This window comes from Saccopteryx bilineata, chromosome 2 (genome assembly GCF_036850765.1).
Source record: "Saccopteryx bilineata isolate mSacBil1 chromosome 2, mSacBil1_pri_phased_curated, whole genome shotgun sequence".
NCBI classification, from domain to species: domain Eukaryota; kingdom Metazoa; phylum Chordata; class Mammalia; order Chiroptera; family Emballonuridae; genus Saccopteryx; species Saccopteryx bilineata.
Window position 1 is genome coordinate 392,936,030 of NC_089491.1, and position 24,718 is coordinate 392,960,747.

Sequence of the window (24,718 nt, forward strand, 5' to 3'; positions counted from 1 at the left end):
GGTGCCTCAGAACCCGGGCGAGGGCCCCTGGGGGGGGGGGGTAGCGGCCTGCCAGTGTGTTCCGAGTCACCCACAGGTTCTTCATTGTTTAAATTCATTGTCAACATTTAAAAAGCTAACACGCAGGTTTCAGTCTTCTCTTTAAAACAACTGGATTCCTAACAGTAGGATTGACCCAAATATCCATCAACTGCTCAGTGGCTAAACAAACGTGGTATTCTCTGGAGTGGACGTTGCTCAGCCGTGAGGCAGCGTGAAGCAGGGCGCGGCAGCACGCAGACGAGCTCTGAACACACGCGAACTGGAGAACCCAGGCACGCAGGCCTCGTGCCGTGCGACCCCATCACGCACACGAAATGTCCAGAACAGGAAATCCAGAGACAGAAGCAGCTGTGGTGGCCGGGGTGGGGGCGGGCAGGGCGGGGGTGCTCACTGGGCACAGGGTGACGGGCGTGTCCTGCCATCAGCACTGACCCTCAGCACTGTGGCTGGGGACCACTGAACTTTAGCTTACATGAATTTTAACTTTTTAAAAATTGGAAGAGCCAGCCCGTGTGGGTAGCATCCCACGTGGTGCTTGCCTGCTGCTGGGCACCGGCCGCCTTTCCTGGCCACGCCCCGCCTCTGGCCAAGCCACTCTGGGCCGCCTGCCGGGCTCTGAGAACCCGGGTGCTGCAGGTGGTCCTCCCCGCCAACAGGAGGTGCCCCAGCGCCCCAGGAGGGCCCTGTCACTGGCTCGATCAATACACTGAGTTCTAGGGCACAGCCCCGTCCACCAGCCGGGCAAACTTGCTCTCTTATAAAATATTTATTTTACCCCTCCCTACAAGGTAACACAGACAGCAGCAGAAAGGCCTGGGGGAGCGTCTCTCTCTGTGCCACCACCCCAGCCCCCAAGTCGCCCCATCATCAACCACGATTCAGCACAACCCAATCTTAACCCCATCTGGCTCCTCCCACAGTGACCGCCTCTTTTCTGAGCACTGAGAAAACGACACATTAGGTTTTTGATTTTTGATTTTAGTGACAGAAATGGGGAGGCAGTCAGACAGATTCCCACATGCACCTGACCGGGATCCACCCGGCATGCCCACCAGGGGACGATGCTCCGCCCATCTGGGGTGCTGCTGCTCCATTGCAACCAGAGCCACTCTAGCACCTGAGGTGGAGGCCATGGAGCCATCCTCAGCGCCCGGGCCAACTTTGCTCCAATGGAGCCTCGGCTGCGGGAGGGAAAGAGAGAGACAGAGAGGAAGGAAGGAGAGGGGGAGGGGTGGAGAAGCAGATGGGCACCTGACTGGGAATTGAACCCAGGGACATCCACACGCCAGGCTGATGCTCTAAACTACACATTAATGATCAAGTATAACTCTGAAAGGGATTACTAGTCTTTTCTGAAGAACAAACATCCTTATTCATAACATAAGGGACTCATCCCTTTATAGACCTATTCTCCAGATTTAAAAATACTAAAGTCAAAGATACAGTCTGGAGAGACCTGCTGTCCTCGTAGGCAGTGCTGAGTGGGCATTTCCAGTGGACCTGCCCTCACTGTCCCGTGTGTGTTCAGCAAGACTGTATAGTACAGGCTCCCTGGGACAGCGACAGGCCCGGACCGTGCACAGGCTCCCGGGGACACAGCGACAGGCCCGGACCGTGCACAGGCTCCCGGGGACACAGCGACAGGCCCGGACCGTGCACAGGCTCCCTGGGACACAGCGACAGGCCCGGACCGTGCACAGGCTCCCTGGGACACAGCGACAGGCCCGGACCGTGCACAGGCTCCCTGGGACACAGCGACAGGCCCGGACCGTGCACAGGCTCCCTGGGACACAGCGACAGGCCCGGACCGTGCACAGGCTCCCTGGGACACAGCGACAGGCCCGGACCGTGCACAGGCTCCCTGGGACACAGCGACAGGCCCGGACCGTGCACAGGCTCCCTGGGACACAGCGACAGGCCCGGACCGTGCACAGGCTCCCTGGGACACAGCGACAGGCCCGGACCGTGCACAGGCTCCCTGGGACACAGCGACAGGCCCGGACCGTGCACAGGCTCCCGGGGACACAGCGACAGGCCCGGACCGTGCACAGGCTCCCTGGGACACAGCGACAGGCCCGGACCGTGTAGACAAGCTCCCGGAGACACAGCGACAGGCCCGGACCGTGCACAGGCTCCCGGGGACACAGCGACAGGCCCAGACCGTGCACAGGCTCCCTGGGACACAGCGACAGGCCCGGACCGTGCACAGGCTCCCTGGGACACAGCGACAGGCCCGGACCGTGCACAGACTCCCTGGGACACAGCGACAGGCCCGGACCGTGCACAGGCTCCCTGGGACACAGCGACAGGCCCGGACCGTGCACAGGCTCCCTGGGACACAGCGACAGGCCCGGACCGTGCACAGGCTCCCTGGGACACAGCGACAGGCCCGGACCGTGCACAGGCTCCCGGGGACACAGCGACAGGCCCGGACCGTGCACAGGCTCCCTGGGACACAGCGACAGGCCCGGACCGTGCACAGGCTCCCTGGGACACAGCGACAGGCCCGGACCGTGCACAGGCTCCCTGGGACACAGCGACAGGCCCGGACCGTGCACAGGCTCCCTGGGACACAGCGACAGGCCCGGACCGTGCACAGGCTCCCTGGGACACAGCGACAGGCCCGGACCGTGCACAGGCTCCCGGGGACACAGCGACAGGCCCGGACCGTGCACAGGCTCCCTGGGACACAGCGACAGGCCCGGACCGTGCACAGGCTCCCTGGGACACAGCGACAGGCCCGGACCGTGCACAGGCTCCCGGGGACACAGCGACAGGCCCGGACCGTGCTCAGGCTCCCTGGGACACAGCGACAGGCCCGGACCGTGCACAGGCTCCCTGGGACACAGCGACAGGCCCGGACCGTGCACAGGCTCCCGGGGACACAGCGACAGGCCCGGACCGTGTAGACAAGCTCCCGGGGACACAGCGACAGGCCCGGACCGTGCACAGGCTCCCTGGGACACAGCGACAGGCCCGGACCGTGCACAGGCTCCCTGGGACACAGCGACAGGCCCGGACCGTGCACAGGCTCCCTGGGACACAGCGACAGGCCCGGACCGTGCACAGGCTCCCTGGGACACAGCGACAGGCCCGGACCGTGCACAGGCTCCCTGGGACACAGCGACAGGCCCGGACCGTGCACAGGCTCCCGGGGACACAGCGACAGGCCCGGACCGTGCACAGGCTCCCGGGGACACAGCGACAGGCCCGGACCGTGCACAGGCTCCCTGGGACACAGCGACAGGCCCGGACCGTGCTCAGGCTCCCAGGGACACAGCGACAGGCCCGGACCGTGCACAGGCTCCCTGGGACACAGCGACAGGCCCGGACCGTGCTCAGGCTCCCGGGGACACAGCGACAGGCCCGGACCGTGCACAGGCTCCCTGGGACACAGCGACAGGCCCGGACCGTGCACAGGCTCCCTGGGACACAGCGACAGGCCCGGACCGTGTAGACAAGCTCCCGGAGACACAGCGACAGGCCCGGACCGTGCACAGGCTCCCGGGGACACAGCGACAGGCCCGGACCGTGTAGACAAGCTCCCGGGGACACAGCGACAGGCCCGGACCGTGCACAGGCTCCCGGGGACACAGCGACAGGCCCGGACCGTGTAGACAAGCTCCCAGCGGCCTTGGTTCTGCTTTCAGTGAGCAAGAACTCTGAACAATCTGAAGGTTTGCCCCAAGGCCCAGATGGCTCCTGCCAAAGGGGGTGTGGGCACCTCCGTCCCTGGTGTCAACATCACCCAAGGACATTTGGGGCCAACACTGTCCTCCGGACATGTCCACGCACTTGGGAGGCGGTCAGCTGGAGGAGCCGGGGAGCCACCCGCTCCCGCTCTCACGCCCTGTCCTCCTCGTGCCCATGCAGAACCCCCGCTGCCCAGCTCACACCAGGCGGGTCCCCGTACCTGTGCCCACCACACCACTGCATGCCCTCAGACCTCTCATAAGCCAAGCTTCTGCTGGGAACACCTTGCCTCTTCCTGGCCTGACCACTCCTGCCCTTCTCTGAAGAGTCCTCCAAAACGCCCGCCTCTCGCTCCCCGTTCTGAGCTCGCCCACCCACAAAACTCTCCCTCAAAGAACCGAGGAGGCCCAGCCCGCACACGCTGCTGCTATGCTGCTGCTCCCATCCTGCCTACACCTGCCCAGGGCCTTGAGCGCAGGACCATTACCTGGTGGCGTCTGGGACCCTGTAGGACAAGACCGAGCCTGGCATTTGGGACACTTCGGCAAACACCCAGAGAACCCAGCTGAACACCAAAGATGGTTCCAGCTGGGGAAACAGAGACCCCTCAACAGATACAGGCAAGGCGCTACAAAGTATACCGTTCAAAGTTCCTAGAGGGAGAACTCGCAGACCCCCATGGCCAGCAGGGTCGGAGCACCCAGCGGGGATGGCCAGGACGCCGGCCATGTGGAGGCCCCCACGAAGCGGCAGGTCCAGCCCTGTGTCTAGCAATCCAGAACCCACGGGCGCAAGACCTCCACCCAGATCACACCAATCAGGCTGCACTCACGCTTCCAATCTCTTCCTACACACCCTCTGACGTCTGCTGTTGAAGAGAACTTTAAACTGTTCATTCAGCCCAGTGTACTGAGTTACTACTATTCATTCAGCCCAGTGTACTGAGTTACTACTATTCATTCAGCCCAGTGTACTGAGTTACTACTATTCATTCAGCCCAGTGTACTGAGTTACTACTATTCATTCAGCCCAGTGTACTGAGTTACTACTATTCATTCAGCCCAGTGTACTGAGTTACTACTATTCATTCAGCCCAGTGTACTGAGTTACTACTATTCATTCAGCCCAGTGTACTGAGTTACTACTGCCAGAAACAAAAGGAGAAGAATGTATCAAATGCATCCCCTCGTCATCAGCAGTCACGTTAAGCACACCATCATTTCCAGCGAATGGTAGTAACTCGGTTTCCATATTTCGGTTTCCATATTTCGCATAGCATGTCACCATTTCTGAACCAGGGGCCGTGTGCAGTTCAGAGGCCGAGAGCTGACACAGGTCCCAGAGGTGGGACAAGCCACCTCGGACCTGCGTGGCAGCAGAGAAGCAGCCAGCTCCCTCCACCAGAGCAGAAAACCACTCAAAACAGTCCTCAGGACAGCAGCGGCCTGGCCGACGCTGCAGCCGGGGGTCGGAAAAGCTGGGACACCCACTACCATCAACCTGGCTGGCCCCCACCTCCCCCGGTGAGAGAGCAGGAGGCCCCACCCTGTCCCCTCTCCCGTTAACAAGCAGGCATGAGAGACAGATGAGGGGGTCTTTACCGAACGATGGCCAGGGGTCCGAAGCGCTGGTTGGGGCTGCTGGCCCACCCCACGGGTTGGGCTGGTTAGCTGAGGCTGACGGGCCCCAGGGCTCTGCTTTCTGGGCCACAGGGCCTGAGCTGGGGAGGGCGTCCATTAAGTCCAACAGCGTGGTCTGCTGTGCGTAGGAGCCAGGCTTTTGAGACAAAGAGAAGGGGACAAGCTTTACTTTGCTACAGTAACAGCAAATACCGTGTGTTAGCCTAAAATATCATCCTCCGTTCTTCCTGGAGCTGAGGCCCTGGGGTGGCGCTGAGAGGACCCCATCTCCTGCCCTGTGCACACCCCTCTGCCCCACCGCCAACATCAGAACAGCCGCACGGAGCTGCTGACTCTGTGGCAAGCTGCCCGCCCACTTTGAGACGGTGCTCAGGGTTTCCCTGCAGGACACCCGCCTGGTCCCGGGCTTCCTCCTCCTTCCAGACTGCACCCCGCCATGTTCCCCTGCTGCCAGCCACTGCTCAGGCCCCGGGTCCTGGGGCTGTAGGTAGGGACACCCCAGGCCACTGGACAGGGGAGGCCACTGGTCTGAGGGGAGCTCGAGTCCTGACTGGACAGTGAGCTTGTGGGGAGCAGAGCCACGCCCCCTGGTCCCCTTGAACACGGGGCCCTCGGACCAGGAAGCCCAGTGTAGAAAAGAGGACGGCGAGGATGACCAGCAGGACAGTGAAGATGACCAGAGGAGGACGGTGAGGATGACCAGAGGAGGACAGTGAGGATGACCGGAGGAGGACAGTGAGGATGACCGGAGGACAGCAAGGATGACCAGAGGAGGACGGCAAGGATGACCAGAGGAGGACAGCGAGGCAAGGATGACCAGAGGACAGCGAGGCGAGGATGACCAGAGGAGGACGGCGAGGATGACCAGAGGAGGATGGCGAGGATGACCAGAGGAGGACAGGGAGGATGAGCAGAGGAGGACGGCGAGGATGAGCAGAGGAGGACGGCGAGGATGAGCAGAGGAGGACGGCGAGGATGACCAGAGGAGGACGGTGAGGATGACCAGAGTAGGACAGGGAGGATGACCAGAGGAAGACGGTGAGGATGACCGGAGGAGGACGGCGAGGATGACCGGAGGAGGACGGCGAGGATGACCGGAGGAGGACAGCGAGGCGAGGATGACCGGAGGAGGACGGCGAGGATGACCGGAGGAGGACAGCGAGGCGAGGATGACCGGAGGAGGACGGCGAGGATGACCAGAGGAGGACGGCGAGGATGACCGGAGGAGGACAGGGAGGATGACCGGAGGAGGACGGCGAGGATGACCGGAGGAGGACAGCGAGGCGAGGATGACCGGAGGAGGACGGCGAGGATGACCGGAGGAGGACGGTGAGGATGACCGGAGGAGGACAGCGAGGCGAGGATGACCAGAGAAGGACGGCGAGGATGACCAGAGGAGGACGGCGAGGATGACCAGAGGAAGACGGTGAGGATGACCAGAGGACAGCGAGGCGAGGATGACCAGAGGAGGATGGTGAGGATGACCAGAGGAGGACAGGGAGGATGACCAGAGGAGGACGGCGAGGATGACCAGAGGAGGACAGGGAGGATGACCAGAGGAGGACAGCGAGGCGAGGATGACCAGAGGAGGACAGCGAGGCGAGGATGACCAGAGGAGGATGGCGAGGATGACCAGAGGAGGATGGCGAGGATGACCAGAGGAGGACAGCGAGGCGAGGATGACCAGAGGAGGACGGCGAGGATGACCAGAGGAGGACAGGGAGGATGACCAGAGGAGGACAGCGAGGCGAGGATGACCAGAGGAGGACAGGGAGGATGACCAGAGGAGGACGGCGAGGATGACCAGAGGAGGACAGTGAGGCGAGGATGACCAGAGGAGGACAGCGAGGCGAGGATGACCAGAGGAGGACGGTGAGGATGACCAGAGGAGGACGGTGAGGATGACCAGAGCTGGTGAGAGCTGAGCTGTGCCAGGCCAAGTGGACCAAGCATGACCGCGGCTCACGTAGCGAGCAGCCGCCACAGCCGCGCAGTGGGCTTGCTGTCTGTCCAGTTCACAGGGAGGGAAATGAGGGCAGCTGGACGGGGGGCATGCGTCCAGGTGGCCAGGCCAGGCCAGGACGGCCAGAAAGGCTGCGTGTCCAATCCCGTCCTCATGCCCCAGTGCCCGTCACACCCTCAGCGCTACCTCGCTACCTGCTGACGGCAGAGACGCCGGCCCGCGCGAGAGCCCAGCGTGCCACAACGCCCCGCGGGCTGGGGTGCTGCAGGTCAGCGACCCCCGGGCCGGCCTCAGACCCCTCCCCGCGGAGCCCTCACCTCTCTCTTCCTGGGCACCCTGCCGGCCGTGTCCCTCCGGCTCTCCTCCAGGGCCATCTGCAGCCTGAGGTCATCGCCCCGCCGGAGGCGCTCCTCCTGTGGGAGACAAGGGGACCTGACGCCGGGGGCCACGGCGGTGACGGCACCGGGAGCACGGGACTGCAGCGTGTCGGGCGGAGAGAGGGTTCGGACACGGCTCATCAGACACAGCGGCCCTTCCCCAACTCCCCCTCCTGTGCCCTCGCTCACTCAGGGGCCCCGCAGGGAGACGGGCGCACGGCCACCCTCACGCCATCACGCCGGGGAAGGAGGTGACCAAGTCTAAAACTGTTTTTCTGAAAACGAAAATGGCTTCCAGATTTCTAATAAAAACTGATTCATTACAGCCGCCATTTGCAAAAGACTGGGTCATCCTAGCTTTTACTTATTGATTTTTTAAAAAGATTTCTTTTACTTATTGATTTTAAGAAAAAAAATGGGAGGTTGGAGTGGGAGGCATCAACTCGTAGTAGCTACTTCTCGTCTGTGCCTTGACCAGGGGAGCCCAGGGTTTCGAACAGGCGACCTCAGCATTCAAGGTCGGCTCCCTCCCTGCCGTGCCACCACAGGGCAGGTCTAGTTTTTAAATAATGATTATATGTGGCCCTGGCCGGTTGGCTCAGCGGTAGAGCATCGGCCTGGCGTGCAGGGGATCCGGGTTCGATTCCCGGCCAGGGCACATAGGAGAAGCACCCATCTGCTTCTCCACCCCCCCCCCCTCCTTCCTCTCTGTCTCTCTCTTCCCCTCCCGCAGCCAAGGCTCCATTGGAGCAAAAGATGGCCCGGGCGCTGGGGATGGCTCCTTGGCCTCTGCCCCAGGCGCTAGAGTGGCTCTGGTCACGACAGAGCAACGCCCCGGAGGGGCAGAGCATTGCCCCCTGGTGGGCGTGCCGGGTGGATCCCGGTCGGGCGCATGCGGGAGTCTGTCTGACTGTCTCCCCGTTTCCAGCTTCGGAAAAATACAAAAAAAAAAAGAAAAAAGATTCAAGGACAGTGGGGACTGAAAAAGTCTCACACACACTTCCTCATCCAAATATAAGAACTTTTATTTCTTGACTCATTTCCTTCTAATCTTCCTTTCCCACTTTTCCCCAGTGTTCAGATGCTGACTCATCTCCCCAAACTCCTTGGGATGGAGCCGACCGTGAGCCCACACACCACGCCGTGCGGGGGCTTGTGGCCTTGGCTGGTTCAGAGAGAGCCCGCGAGGCCTGACCACGTCTGCAAACGTGGGTCTGGATCCCCTGTGACTAGTCTGTCCCTTGGCAGTAACTTCCCTGAAAACCTTTCTGAAATGTAACTTTGCATAGGACCTCTCCCTGGCTGGGGCCGCAGGGGACAGAACACACTTGTGGCCACATAAGTCCTACTCGGGAAGCACATCTGGGGTAGTGGAGGGCAGGACCCTGTCTGCGCCCCTGTGCCCCCTCCCCCAGGGCCATGTCTGTGCCCCCTGTGCCCCCTCCCCCAGGGCCATGTCTGCGCCCCTGTGCCCCCTCCCCCAGGGCCATGTCTGCATCCCCTGTGCCCCCTCCCCCAGGACCCTGTCTGCATCCCTGTGCCCCCTCCCCCAGGGCCATGTCTGCATCCCTGTGCCCCCTCCCCCAGGGCCATGTCTGCATCCCCTGTGCCCCCTCCCCCAGGGCCATGTCTGCGCCCCTGTGCCCCCTCCCCCAGGGCCATGTCTGCATCCCTGTGCCCCCTCCCCCAGGGCCATGTCTGCATCCCCTGTGCCCCCTCCCCCAGGGCCATGTCTGCATCCCCTGTGCCCCCTCCCCCAGGGCCATGTCTGCGCCCCTGTGCCCCCTCCCCCAGGGCCATGTCTGCATCCCTGTGCCCCCTCCCCCAGGGCCATGTCTGCATCCCTGTGCCCCCTCCCCCAGGACCCTGTCTGCATCCCTGTGCCCCCTCCCCCAGGGCCATGTCTGCATCCCTGTGCCCCCTCCCCCAGGGCCATGTCTGCATCCCCTGTGCCCCCTCCCCCAGGGCCATGTCTGCATCCCTGTGCCCCCTCCCCCAGGGCCATGTCTGCATCCCTGTGCCCCCTCCCCCAGGGCCATGTCTGCGCCCCTGTGCCCCCTCCCCCAGGGCCATGTCTGCATCCCTGTGCCCCCTCCCCCAGGGCCATGTCTGCGCCCCTGTGCCCCCTCCCCCAGGGCCATGTCTGCATCCCCTGTGCCCCCTCCCCCAGGGCCATGTCTGCGCCCCTGTGCCCCCTCCCCCAGGGCCATGTCTGCATCCCCTGTGCCCCCTCCCCCAGGACCCTGTCTGCATCCCTGTGCCCCCTCCCCCAGGGCCATGTCTGCGCCCCCTGTGCCCCCTCCCCCAGGGCCATGTCTGCGCCCCCTGTGCCCCCCGCCCCTGCACCGGGCACCACACCGGCCTGGGCACCACCTGCTCGGCCACTTCCCGGCTCATGGCGAGCGCCAGCTGCAGCTGCAGCTCCTCTTCTCCGCTGGTCTGGGGCCGGGCCTGCTCCAGCTCGGAGGACACCCGTGGGGAGGTGGCTGTGGGGAGAGGACAAGGTCAGGTCAGGCGTCACCCAGGCGGACGCAGCCCGTCCCCACCTCACACCCACGAGGTCGGCAACATCCCAACAAACTGCACAAGGATCGAAAGCCTGTACACATTTCAGGGTTTAAGTCACGTGGTGCCACGTGTGGTTTCACAACTGCTGCGTGGCGTCCCCCGAGGAAGGACGGCCCGGGCCGCCCAGCGCGCAGGCCTCCCCAGGGCTCCCTCGGCCTTCAGCCTGTGGGGCGGAGCTGCTTCCAGACGGGCTCGCTTCTTAGAACACGGCGAGTCCAGTTCTCGGGAGCTGGGTCAGGACGTCTGTGGCCCGAGCACTCCGCCTGCGACCTCAGCACTGAGGACCTTTGCTTTGTGTCTCGTGGAAGTAAGGGCCATGCAAAAGGAAAGCCAAACATTTCTGCAGTGACCCTGCTTTTGTTTCTTTGGGTTTTTTTTTACGTAAAACTGTACACATTGACTTGAGAAAAAAAAAAGTGCTCGTTTAAACACCTGTGAGCAGCTCCTGGAAAGACAGCTATTGCTGGAGGGATGAGACACGAATCCCTGGCTGATGCCCATGAAGTCTACAGTAAGCAGCGACCGCGGTCGCACTGTGAGACACGCTGGGCCCCCACTGGGAAAAGCCTGGGCTCGCTCAGGCTGTCTGGATGTTCGAGGATCCAGGGGATCCCCCCAGAAATCAGGCAGGAAGCTCTGGAAGCATGTCCCTCACCCCCGGAGAGGGCCCACGGCTCCTCAGACACCCTCAAGGGGAGGTCGGCCAACTGAAAGGCTTGGAACCGCATCCTGGCTGGCCCCTCGCTCTGCCTGTCCACCCCAGGTCCTCCCGGCTGGCCCCTCGCTCTGCTGTCCACCCCAGGTCCTCCCGGCTGGCCCCTCGCTCTGCTGTCCACCCCAGGTCCTCCCGGCTGGCCCCTCGCTCTGCTGTCCACCCCAGGTCCTCCCTGGCTGGTCCCTCGCTCTGCCTGTCCACCCCAGGTCCTCCCGGCTGGCCCCTCGCTCTGCTGTCCACCCCAGGTCCTCCCGGCTGGTCCCTGCTCTGCTGTCCACCCCAGGTCCTCCTGGCTGGTCCCTCGCTCTGCTGTCCACCCCAGGTCCTCCCGGCTGGCCCCTCGCTCTGCTGTCCACCCCAGGTCCTCCCGGCTGGTCCCCACTCTGCTGTCCACCCCAGGTCCCATCCCAGGTCCTCCCGGCTGGTCCCCCGCTCTGCTGTCCACCCCAGGTCCTCCCTGGCTGGTCCCTCGCTCTGCCTGTCCACTCCAGGTCCTCCCGGCTGGTCCCCCGCTCTGCTGTCCACCCCAGGTCCTCCTGGCTGGTCCCCACTCTGCTGTCCACCCCAGGTCCTCCCTGGCTGGTCCCTCGCTCTGCCTGTCCACCCCAGGTCCTCCCGGCTGGCCCCTCGCTCTGCTGTCCACCCCAGGTCCTCCCGGCTGGCCCCTCGCTCTGCCTGTCCACCCCAGGTCCTCCCGGCTGGCCCCTCGCTCTGCTGTCCACCCCAGGTCCTCCTGGCTGGTCCCTCACTCTGCTGTCCACCCCAGGTCCTCCTGGCTGGTCCCCGCTCTGCTGTCCACCCCAGGTCCTCCCTGGCTGGTCCCTCGCTCTGCCTGTCCACCCCAGGTCCTCCCCGCTGGTCCCCGCTCTGCTGTCCACCCCAGGTCCTCCCTGCTGGTCCCTCGCTCTGCCTGTCCACCCCAGGTCCTCCCGGCTGGTCCCTCTCTCTGCTGTCCACCCCAGGTCCTCCTGGCTGGTCCCCGCTCTGCTGTCCACCCCAGGTCCTCCCGGCTGGCCCCTCGCTCTGCTGTCCACCCCAGGTCCTCCCGGCTGGCCCCTCGCTCTGCTGTCCACCCCAGGTCCTCCCGGCTGGTCCCCGCTCTGCTGTCCACCCCAGGTCCTCCCGGCTGGTCCCCGCTCTGCTGTCCACCCCAGGTCCTCCTGGCTGGTCCCCGCTCTGCCTGTCCACCCCAGGTCCTCCTGGCTGGCCCCTCGCTCTGCTGTCTACCCCAGGTCCTCCTGGCTGGTCCCCGCTCTGCCTGTCCACCCCAGGTCCTCCTGGCTGGCCCCTCGCTCTGCTGTCCACCCCAGGTCCTCCTGGCTGGTCCCTCGCTCTGCCTGTCCACCCCAGGTCCTCCTGGCTGGTCCCCACTCTGCTGTCCACCCCAGGTCCTCCAGGACCGCCCTCCGCCGGGCGGGGTCAGCACTCCCCCTGTCTCTGACAACAGCGCCCTCCCGCGCCCTTTGCACTCTGGTAGGACCCGCCAGAAGGCACCCTGCTTGGGGAGGGCCCGGGCCTGTCTTCTCACATCCACTCACAGAGTCTGACAGAGCAGCTAGGAACACCCACTGCGTGGGTGGAGGGGCGTGCGCGCACAAACGGATGAACGGGTGGAGAGATGGAGAATTCCACTCACTGGCTGGTGGGTAATTGCAGGAAAATGTTCTCACTGTGTATTAGTCGGCCTCCTTCCTTCGTCACATCCATTATTTTTTCTCCAGAGAGAGAGGAAGAGAGAGAGATGAGAAGCATCAACTCGTAGTTGCAGCACTTTAGTTGTTCATTGATTGCTTCTCACATGTGCCTTGACCAGGGAGGGGCTCCAGCCGAGCCAGTGACCCTTGCTCAAGCCAGTGACCTTGGGCTCAAGCCAGCCACCTCAGGGCTTTGAATCTGGGTCCTCAGTGCCCCAGGTTGACAGCCTGTCACTGCGCCACTGCCTGGTCAGGCCTAAATCTCCAATCTTACCTCGCCTCTTGGGATGGGCCTGTCTGGGTGGAAGTGAAAGGTGGGGCTGTTACTCCTGACAGAGGAGCTATCAGCGGGCTGGACTCAGGCCGCAGTGAAGAAAATAGAAGGCCAGCTACACTCGGGGCCGTGGCGGTAATCCACAGAAAACCAGGTGAGGGCGCAAGGGACTGCTCTGAGCAGGGGCTGGGGCAGGGCAGGGCGCAAGGGACTGCTGTGAGCAGGGGCTGGGGCGGGGCAGGGCAGGGGCTGTGAGCAGGGGCTGGGGCGGGGCAGGGCGCAAGGGACTGCTGTGAGCAGGGGCTGGGGCGGGGCAGGGCAGGGGCTGTGAGCAGGGGCTGGGGCAGGGCAGGGCGCAAGGGACTGCTGTGAGCAGGGGCTGGGGCGGGGCAGGGCAGGGGCTGTGAGCAGGGGCTGGGGCGGGGCAGGGCGCAAGGGACTGCTGTGAGCAGGGGCTGGGGCGGGGCAGGGCGCAAGGGACTGCTGTGAGCAGGGGCTGGGGCGGGGCAGGGCGCAAGGGACTGCTGTGAGCAGGGGCTGGGGCGGGGCAGGGCGCAAGGGACTGCTGTGAGCAGGGGCTGGGGCGGGGCAGGGCAGGGCGCAAGGGACTGCTGTGAGCAGGGGCTGGGGCGGGGCAGGGCAGGGCGCAAGGGACTGCTGTGAGCAGGGGCTGGGGCGGGGCAGGGCGCAAGGGACTGCTGTGAGCAGGGGCTGGGGCGGGGCAGGGCAGGGCGCAAGGGACTGCTGTGAGCAGGGGCTGGGGCGGGGCAGGGCGCAAGGGACTGCTGTGAGCAGGGGCTGGGGCAGGGCAGGGCGCAAGGGACTGCTGTGAGCAGGGGCTGGGGCGGGGCAGGGCGCAAGGGACTGCTGTGAGCAGGGGCTGGGGCGGGGCAGGGCAGGGGCTGTGAGAGACACTGCCGTCACACAGCTGAAAGAATCGCCCGCGTGGACCCAGCCAGGTCCGAGCGCCATCCCAGTGCAAGGCTGTGGTCTCCACTCCGGTCAGGGCATGCACCAGAACAAATCAATGTCTCTCTCTCTCTCTCTCTCTCTCAAATCAATAATTTTTTTTTTTAAATACGGCAACAAAATTTAATTTGGAGCAATTCAGTGGTGTGAAGACCAGTGTGTCTATGACTTACTGTCAACAAAAGAAGAATCTAGCCTGACCAGGCGGTGGCGCAGTGGATAGAGCGTCAGACTGGGATGCAGAGGTTGCCAGCTTGAGCGTGGGCTTATCTGGTTTGAGCAAAAGCTCACCAGCTTGGACCCAAGGTCACTGGCTCAAGCAAGGGGTCACTCAGTCTGCTGAAGGCACACGGTCAAGGCACATATGAGAAAGCAATCAATGAACAACTAAGGTATCTCAACGAAAAGCTGATGACTGATGCTTCTCATCTCTCTCCGTTCCTGTCTGTCCCTCTCTCTGACTCTCTCTCTCTGTCTCTGTAAAAAAAAGGAAAAAGAAGAATCCAAAGGAAAAGGCCCAGCAGCCCACTGCCACCATCCTCTCTAAGCTACAGGAAAGGGGGGGCGCTATTATGAAAACAAATGCTTCTAAGTAAAATCGAGTTGAGTCCCAGCCTAGCATCACCACAATATTTTCCAAAGCACTTCTTCATAAATAAAGCTAGAGGTATCCAAGTGTCCTCAAATCCATCTTAATCGTTTGATTGCTTAACCAGAGACCAAAACACATTGTGCTCCTTTTGTTCCCACACCTCACCTAGACCCACCCCTCGTGCCCTAGAAGCAAAGATGTCCTCATCCAGATTGGTAGGAACAGAGGGAGCCAGATGGTTTGGGGGACACTGGGGGGGACTGTTCTCGGGACGGTCCTGGAAGGGGCGTCTCCTCAGCTGACCGCGGCTCTCCCGTCCACAGGACGGCCGCTCTCCTGATGAGAGTCCGCGGCTTGCTTCCACACCGCCTGGTGTGGGCCAAACGCAGCACACCGACACCCTCCATGGCGACCCAACAGAAACCACGGGTGGAGAGGAGACGGCCTCACAGCCGCTCCACACTCCAGAGCACGTCCCAAGGGAGACCCTCCTGGCCGGGAAAGCTGAGCCTGGGCTGCCACAAGGCCAGACTCCACCCGCCCGGAGGAGGGGCCAGCACTCTGAACAGCAGCCTTCTGGAGGAGCGAGCCCTCCCCCCAACCCCCTGAGCCTCTCTGCACAGCTAAGGCCATGGCTGGCTTCAAGCGCCAACGGTCCCGCTTACATCCTCCCCACGAGGTGTCAGAATACTGCAGAGCCAGCACCTGCGGAAACAGCTCACCACATCAACGTGGAAACTAGAGGAAAGGGTCTTCCCCTAAATGCTGTGGTTTTATACCCGGAGGTGCGAGCTCTCAGCTCTGCAGAGGGCAGAGTCCACAGCCTCCAGCCCCGACTACCAGCTGAGCTGCTCAGAGGCCTCAGCTGTGAGGCAGGGTTCCAACCGAGATGTCCTCGCCTCGGTGACAGCCTCTCGGCCCCACAAAGGGCTTCTTGTGCCCGTGCACAGGACAGTGAACACAGGCGTGCTTGTGAGATGGGTCTGAATGGACCCTGCTGACCACCTGAGCATGGCCCGTGCACAGGACAGTGAACACAGGCGTGCTTGTGAGATGGGTCTGAATGGACCCTGCTGACCACCTGAGCGTGGCCCTGAATGGACCCTGCTGACCACCTGAGCGTGGCCCGTGCACAGGACAGTGAACACAGGCGTGCTTGTGAGATGGGTCTGAATGGACCCTTCTGACCACCTGAGCGTGGCCCGTGCACAGGACAGTGAACACAGGCGTGCTTGTGAGGTGGGTCTGAATGGACCCTGCTGACCACCTGAGCGTGGCCCGTGCACAGGACAGTGAACACAGGCGTGCTTGTGAGATGGGTCTGAATGGACCCTGCTGACCACCTGAGCGTGGCCCGTGCACAGGACAGTGAACACAGGCGTGCTTGTGAGGTGGGTCTGAATGGACCCTGCTGACCACCTGAGCATGGCCCGTGCACAGGACAGTGAACACAGGCGTGCTTGTGAGGTGGGTCTGAATGGACCCTGCTGACCACCTGAGCGTGGCCCTGGCCCCTCTCTGGGGATCTGAAGGTCCCCAACTCACAGGGACCCGTAGAAAAAGCAAGTGCCCGAGGCGTGCCCGTGCCTGGGTCCGCCGGCTGCTTGGTTTCCTGGCCACCCTCTGGGGGAAGAACAGGGACTGTCAGCATGAGCTGACCATGACAGGAGCCTCAAGTCACCCTCCGCCCCTCCCACCACCACGTCCCACCTGGAAGAGCACAGCCTCCACTTGCTCTGGCCGAGGAGAGAGCAGGTCGGCCTCCTTTCTGTCCCTCCGGTCTGAGTGATCCTGAGGGCAGAGGCTGACCAGAGAGCCTGTGAGAGCCCAAGGTGCCCCTCAGAATGCAGGCTGAGAGGAAGGCCTCCGCTGCAGGGGACAGGTACCAGGGCCTCCGTCTGCTCCTGCCCAGGGCCTGCGGGCCCAGCTCAGCTGCCGCACCCTGCACTGTGGGGAGGGCCTCTCCCAGCCTCTTCCCGGGCAGAGATGCTTCAGCTGGCCACGCTGAGTATTTTGTTTATTCATCTTTTTTTTAGAGGGGAGAGAGAGAGAGAGAGAGAAAGAGATGGGGGCGGGGAGCAGGAAGCTCCAACTCCCATATGTGCCTTGACCGGGCAAGCCCAAGGTTTTGAACCGGCAACCTCAGCGTTCCAGGTCGATGCTTTATCCACTGTGCCACCACAGGTCAGGCTACGTTGAGTATTTTGAAAGAAGAAAGCAAATTAGTCAAGGTAACAGAAAAACAGGAAACAGGCTCTTCTCGTCGGCGAGGTTTTGCAATTTTCCTAGAAAGTACGTGAGCAGCTTCTACGATCGTATGTGCTGATTCATGGGAACAGACACTGTGGGGACACGGTGCCACTGTCAACAGCTCTTTGGGGTGACCAGCATGACTTCTGTCAAGTTCCCTGGTGTGTGGGCCTCGTGCAGGCTGAGGGCCTCACCTCCAAGTGTCCCCTGCTGATGCTGGACACACAGGGCTCATATGACATCTTGGCAAGGATGTCAGGTCACCAGGCCTCAAGGCCCAAGAAGACCTCACCTGCTGCCACCACTTGTAACTGTGCCCATCAGCTGACAGAGACACTGGGGTTCACACCCTGTCGCCACCGTCCACCAGCAGTGACCACATGCAAACGGTCCCACCTCTCCAGGCTCCTGTGTCCTTGTCTGTGGAGTGGAGACCAGCAGGCTTGTGGGAGGGTGAGGAGTGACCACACAGCCAGCTCCCCCCAGAGGACACAGGCCTTGCCCAGGTCACTGCTCTCTCTCTGCTTCACCCCGGGACAACCAGGCCACCGGGACCAGAGCTCTTCTGGGCACTCCAGCTTTCTGCTCACATAGTAGAAAGCACAGATGCGTGGCCTAAGGTGGCCCAGGCCTTCATGGGGATAGGTCTGTGGCTCCACCCGGGCCATGGTCTCCACCCTCCACTTCCCACCGCCACGGAGGGCTGAGGAGCACCCTGAGCCCAGGGCCAGTTACATCCTCCAGGGACCAGGTCCTCCGTCCAGCTAGGTTCCCGCCTCACCAGGACACTGCCAGGAAGTGCTCACTGGGTCACCCGGGCGAGACAGCGCCTTCCTGAGGTTCTGCAGGCCGTTTCCTGCATCAGTGCCCTGGGCTGCCGGGCACACCCTCCCCACAGCACTGGAGCTGAGGCTCCCAAGCCCGCCCCCCTGGGACCCTGCTGGCCCTCACCACCCCTTCACAGGGCGGAGCAGGAAAGACTGCTTTCAGTTTAAGGAGGCAGATGATGAGACAGGAAGTCCAGACTGCCCCAGGCGAAATTAAAAGAGAAAAAAGATGCAACTCCACGGTGGAAAAGACAAAAAGGGAGAAGGTGAGACGTGCACCAAAGCACCATCTCAGCCAGGTCACTCGGGCTGCAGGGTCTGGTGGCCGTGTCTGCCTGCACAGCAGGGGACAACCCCGGCACGTGGTGCCTACCCCTGCCCGCGCGTGACATTGTTCCCACACCCGTGACGGCCCTGGCAACACCTTGAACTTGAATGCAACCCAGACTCCAGACCCGTCTCCCAGCTCACAGAAGCACAGGGCGAGGACTGAGCCCAACCCCACACGCGGCCACGCACAAACCAGACCCGACCAAGGGACGCCGTCGGCCACTGCACAGGCCTCTTGCGTGTTAGGATCATGAGAAAAAGGGAATTCGCTGCAGTATGACTAAAGGGACAACCAGATTCAATACGTGGTCCTGGGCTGGTCTAGGTGCAGACTGATCGGCCAGAAGACGCTTTAGGACCCCTGGCCACACTGCACACGCATGGCGATGACACTGGCACACGGCAGATGACACTGGCACACGGCGGTTGACACTGGCACATGGCAGATGACACTGGCACATGGCAGATGACACTGGCACACGGCGGTTGACAATGGCACACGGCGGTTGACACTGGCATGACTGGGTGTGCGAGGTGTGCCTGGCTCTCCCTCGCTCTTCAGGAACCGTCGCACGCTGAAGCACTCATGGGTAGAATGTGATGACGCTCGGAACTTTTAAACACTTGAACATAAAGGGAAGTGAGCGCCACCCTCTCCCCAGAGGAAGCAGCTGTGGACATTTCTTGGGATTCCACCCAGAACCCACTTCAATGCACACTGCAGGTGTGGGCGCGGGCGCGTGTCCGCACCCACCCACGGGGAGCCGCGTCCGTCCCTCGCTGCGCGTGCCACCATGTGTGAGCACCTTGCCGCGGCCTGACCTAGGCTTCAGGGCATTTTCAGCTTAAGAGAAGCAGCCCAGGGTGGAGGTCAAGTCGAATACCTAGGCTCCGATCGGGCTCTGCCACCTCTGAGCACATGGCCTCGGCACCTCGGTGCTCTCATCTTTGGGTCGGAGAGAGCCCCTGCCTTCCGGGGGCCAGGGGATTGAACGGGTTAACGTGTGCATGGCACTCGGACCCTCCACCCCAAACGCACAGACCCCGTCTGGGGGGCTGGAGGGGAGGGGACTCTCCAGCGAGACAGCGTGACCCTGAGACCCTTTCACAGAGATAACTAGGGCCCGAAGAGGTTATAGGGCTCAGCTGCCATGAGACCTCAACGCCAAGTCTTAGAGCCAAACCCCACGCTTGCGCCCAGCACCCCGTGGGGCTCTGAGACCCTCAGTCCCGCACCCTCCTCCAGGCCTGGGGAGAGCCTGTTCTCCGGAGCGTGCGTCTGGTCAGCAGAGACCCGCGCATGTCAACAGAGCAGGGAGAGGAGGCGCAGGGCACAGCGCTGTCCTGGGTGGTCAGAGGTCAGAGAGCAGGGCCCGGGGTGTGCGCAGGGCGGGGGCTGGGCACGGAGTGGGTGGGAGCTCTGCTTGTGGGCTGGGGGCCCGGAGGCTGGTTCAGGCAGCAGGTGCCATGGGGTCAGGTGGACGGGCCAAGGACGGGCCGTGGACGTCCCAGGGGTTCCTGGAAGGGCTTTGGGAGGTTCAAGCAGAGGAGGGATGCAGTGTGACCGCTCTGGGGGCAGTGGCGGAATCCTGGGTCAGGACTGGAGCTTTGACGGTGAGGAGCAGCCAGGTTCTGGCTTACCTGAGGTTCTGTTACACCTGGAAACATCCCTGGACCACCGAGCCAGGGCCCTGGCTCACGGTGACCTCCACAGCACCCCACTGTCCCCCACGGTCAGGGTGCAGCATGTGATGCTGTGGCTACTGTAGGCTCAGCACTCGGAGGGCTCTCTCCTGACCAGCGGTGGTATCAGAATTGGGCCCCGGAAAAGACACACTTTAGTCCTGACCTCCAGCACCTCAGATGACGGCTGTATTTGGAAACGGGGCTCTACAGGTGTTGCTGGCTAAGAGGTCATACTGAGGCAGGGTGGGGCTGCCATGCAATAGGACTGTCGCCTGACAGGACAGGAAAGAGACACACACACACAACGGCAGGACTGGAGCGTGGCAGCTGCTGGCCGGGAACACCAAGCACCGCCGGCCACCACCAGAAGCCAGGCCAAGGCAGGAAGGATTCTCCCCTGCAGGTGTCAGAGGGAATGTGGCAGTCTAACACCGATACTCAAACTCTGGCCTCCGGAAGGTGACACAACCACTGTTGTTCTAAGCCCAGCCTGGCCCGATGCAACATCCCCAGAGCACACGAGGTGCCCCCACCGCCCTGCCCACACTGAAGCGAGCATCCACATGAGGCGGGACAGACTCCTGCTCCATGGGCTCCCAATCGACCCCCTCCACCAGGACCCACCGGCCCAGCCCTGCACACGAGCTCGGCCTGCTCCGGGCTCCCCCACCTACTCAGTTCCTGGAGTCCCCCAGCTCTTCCAGCCTGTGGGTTGCCACGCTCTCTCTGCTCCTCACGTGGGAAAGAGAAGCGTGCCCTCGTGTGTAAGTGTCCACTCCTGTGCTGACTGTCCCACCGTGCCATCAGAACCCTGCACAGGGCAGGTGGACACCCCACCCCTGGGCACAAAGAACAGGCAGGGGCTCTGGGAGCACACAGGGGGCTCGCCTGCGCCCCTCACCCTCAGTACTCCTGCGTTCTACAGGGGGGCTCGCCTGCGCCCCTCACCCTCAGTACTCCTGCGTTCTACAGGGGGCCTCGCCTGTGCCCCTCACCCTCAGTACTCCTGCGTTCTACAGGGGGCCTCGCCTGTGCCCCTCACCCTCAGTACTCCTGTGTTCTACAGGGGGCCTCGCCTGCGCCCCTCACCCTCGGTACTCCTGTGTTCTACAGGGGGCCTCGCCTGCGCCCCTCACCCTTGGTACTCCTGTGTTCTACAGGGGGCCTCGCCTGCGCCCCTCACCCTCAGTACTCCTGCGTTCTACAGGGGGGCTCGCCTGCGCCCCTCACCCTCGGTACTCCTGCGTTCTACAGGGGGGCTCGCCTGCGCCCCTCACCCTCAGTACTCCTGTGCTCTACAGGGGGGCTCGCCTGCGCCCCTCACCCTCAGTACTCCTGTGTTCTACAGGGGGGCTCGCCTGCGCCCCTCACCCTCAGTACTCCTGTGTTCTACAGGGGGCCTCGCCTGCGCCCCTCACCCTCAGTACTCCTGCGTTCTACAGGGGGCCTCGCCTGCGCCCCTCACCCTCAGTACTCCTGCGTTCTACACTGCGGACCTGTCTGCCGGCCAGAGCAGCGTTCAAACGCCTGTCAGTTCATTCTCAAGTTTAGTTTCCCGCGAAAACAATGTCTGTGATTTCCAAGCACACAACCTCCCACGCCGGGCACCCCAACGGTGCTGCCGCCTCCACCGCCTCCGCCTCTGCCGCCGCCTCCGTGTGCGGGCACAGAAGCTGACGCCCAGGGGGCAGGCACAGGGCCAGGACAACGGCCAGGCTCCCGCAGGGGGCGGGGCTGGCGACTGAGGTGGGGCAGGTGGCACGGAGACAAAAGGTAGTTCTTTCATTTGTCTGCATGACTCAAAGCCCACCCTCCATCTGAATCGGAAGAACAAGTCTGGGCTGTTTCCCTGCGACAGACGAAGCCCCGCCCACGACAAGACCCCAGCCCGTGTGGCAGGGAGGGGAGGCTCCTCGCTTCCCTCACTGCTGTTCTCCCAGGGGGTCCCCATGGTTCCTGGGGCTTCATCCCCCAGGGAAGCTGCTCTTCAGGTGGAAGGTGGGGAGCATGGTGGTGGGGGCTCTGGACACTGACACTCAAGCTTGTGAGGAAGTGCAGGGTAAGGCAGGAATTTCAATAAAGTCATAATCTATCTCTTTTCTTTTCTTTTTTGTATTTTTTTTTTCTTAAGCTGGAAACGGGGAGAGACAGTCAGACAGACTCCCGCATGTGCCTGACCGGGATCCACCCGGCACGCCCACCAGGGGCAACGCTCTGCCCCTCCGGGGCGTCGCTCTGCCGGGACCAGAGCCACTCTAGCGCCTGGGGCAGAGGCCAAGGAGCCATCCCCAGCGCCCGGGCCATCTTTGCTCCAATGGAGCCTCGGCTGCGGGGGGGGGGGGGGGGGGGGGAGACAGAGAGGAAGGGGGGGTGGAGAAGCAAATGGGTGCCTCTCCTATGTGCCCTGGCCTGGAATCGAACCCGGATCCCCCGCACGGCAGGCCGATGCTCTACCACTGAGCCAACCGGCCAGGGCCTCTCTTTTCTTAATTCAATCAAAACTTAAATAAGCTATATGCCTATAGCAGTTTCTTAGAGCAGCGACTATTCAACCCATGTGCTGCAAGGGTTTTTAAAAAAGATTTTATTTATTAAAAAATAAAGAAATAAAGATTTTATTTATTCATTTGAGAGAGAAAGAGAGAGAGAGAGAGAGAGAGAGAGAGAGAGAGGGAGAGAGAGAGGGAGAGAAGGGGGAGGAGCAGGAAGCATCAACTCCCATATGTGCCTTGACCAGGCAAGCCTGGGGTTTTGAACCAGCGACTTCAGCGTTCCAGGTCTATGCTTTATCCACTGCGCCACCACAGGCCAGGCAATTTTTACCCAACTAATTAAAGCCAGGGGCACTGATCTCTTTTCCATTAGACCAGGCGTCCCCAAACTACAGCCAGCAGGCCACATGCGGCCCCCTGAGGCCATTTATCCCCCCCCACCACCACACTTCCGGAAGGGGCACCTCTTTCATTGGTGGTCAGTGAGAGGAGTACTGTATGTGGCGGCCCTCCAATGGTCTGAGGGACAGTGAACTGGCCTCCTGTGTAAAAAGTTTGGGGACGCCTGCATTAGACTGTCAAATTAAAAAACGACAATAGCCAACACAAGCCAATACAGCAGTAGACGTCTGGTGTGTGTGCATCAAACGTATACCTATATTTTTGTCAGACTGGCAAAAAACTTATTTTTTGGTGTGCTGCAGAATTTTAGTAATCAGTGTATGTGTGCCATTAGATGAGAGAGGTCAAAGACTGCTGTCTTAGAGGAATACATACAAGCAGGAAGCTCACTTTTAACGTGTTTTGATAGTATTTTCCATTAAATTAACACTGACCTTTGAGAAATCCCAGGACCTGTCCTGGGTTCGGGGGCTGTATAGCCTGAGCACTGTCATCCCCGAGGGGGGCCCCACAGATGGGCACAACCTGTCTGAAGAGCACTTGCCGCATTTTAAGGGACAGGATAATGTTCTACACTTTTCCCGTGAACCCCAACTCCCTTCGGGGAATTCTACATCGAGGGGCTCACCCAGAGAACCCTTGGGGAAGCAAGCTTTCTGCAGGAAGACATTCCCACAACGTCACTCAGACCAGTGAGAACCTGCGGGCAGCTCTGAATGGACCAATGGTCACGCCCTGTGTACGAGCACTTCCTCTGAATGGACCAATGGTCACGCCCTGTGTACGAGCACTTCCTCTGCATGGGGGAGGAGGGGTGTCAGGGAACAACAGCCCTTAACCCCACCTAACAGATGAAAAGACAAACATGCAGAGGTTAGTAACCTACCTAGTAACCTGCGGAAGCTCTGCCCTTTAGGTTACAAGTGTAAGGTGACACAGCCTGGAAAACGCAGAGGAAGGTGAAACAATCGGAATGCAAGGTCGTGCATTTCCCGCAGGACGCGGTGGCGAGGCCCCATGGAGGGCGGCACGTGCCACGGCAGCGTCCGCTGCGACCTGCCCACGCCCGTCCTCCCGTGCGCGGGGTGAGAGCCGCTTCACGTCACAGGAGCTGCGAGCCACCAGCACCGCCCGCCCCAGGTGCTGCACACTTGGTGCAACGGCGTGTCTGCCTGTCCTGAGCGGGAAGACCACCGAGGGCAAGGCCTGTCGCCAACGGGGGCCCCTTCACCGCTCCTGGCCAGCCCCCAGCACGCACGACTCTACCAGGAGGAGCAAATGGACACACTAACACTTTGAAACTGTCCCGTGGCTCTATGGACAACACTCCTACAATTCTGTTGTTGTTCTAATGCCTGCACAGAGCAAACCATGAACGGCCTCCTGTCCTCATGGAACCTGTGGTCAGCTCTGTCCACGCAGCAACGTCTGGGGATGTGAGTCCTGGCCTGGCCTTCCATTCCTCTCCACGTGAAGAGCCCGCCTGCCTTGCCCACAGACAATGGCCACACGAATCTCACAACCAGGGCTCTAGACTGCCCACGCTCATCGTCTAGGCAGCTGGCACTGAGAATGGCTGGGCAGTCTGGTGTGAACATCAGGAGTGAGTGACTGTCCAGCATCAGGTAAGGGTGACTTAGGAACGGTCTCCCAGTGTAAGGCAGAATAGAGCTGTTCCTTCTGCTACAATGTTGCAAGACAAAAAGCAGGGGTGGTGGTGTGGGGGGTGAGGTTGAATTTACAATGTAACTGTGATCCTGAAAGAGAAAATGCTTTTAAAATACACAGTGCCCAGCCTGACCTGTGGTGGCGCAGTGGATAAAGTGTCAACCTGGAAACGCTGAGGTTGCCAGTTCAAAACCCTGGGCTTGCCTGGTCAAGGCACATATGGGAGTTGATACTTTCTGCTCCTCCCCCCTTTTCTCTCTCTCTCTCTCTCTCTCTCTCTCTCCCCCCCCCCTCTCTATAATGAATAAATAAAATCTTTTAAAAAGAAAAAAAAATGTGTTGGTATAAAATACACAGTGCCCAGAAGGAAGTACACTGACATGTGAACCCCGGGTCTTTGTGTAGTCAGATGAGAGGATTTTTATCCTTCCCGCATCTCCTTCGGCCTCCGTCAGAATGAACATGCTCTACCAACACAGAAAGGTCTCACCACTTCCCATCGCACCACGTGCAGAGGCAGAACCAGAGAGGCAGGC

The 24,718-nt window shown here is 61.6% G+C and overlaps 1 protein-coding gene across 5 annotated transcripts in view; it reads right to left on the bottom strand.

The window, feature by feature from the left end:
- EPN2 (epsin 2) overlaps positions 1-24,718 on the bottom strand; it is a 100,176-nt gene that overhangs the window by 13,475 nt on the left and 61,983 nt on the right. For 3 of the 5 annotated variants that reach the window (XM_066264395.1, XM_066264392.1, XM_066264393.1), the window contains 3 exons: positions 10,089-10,201; positions 7,656-7,814; positions 5,337-5,511 (listed from right to left, as the gene is read on the bottom strand). In XM_066264395.1, coding sequence (XP_066120492.1) covers positions 5,337-5,511; positions 7,656-7,814; positions 10,089-10,201 — 447 coding nt within the window. The remainder of the gene's footprint in view (positions 1-5,336; positions 5,512-7,655; positions 7,815-10,088; positions 10,202-24,718) is intronic. The other 2 variants (XM_066264396.1, XM_066264394.1) reach the window with 1 other exon arrangement.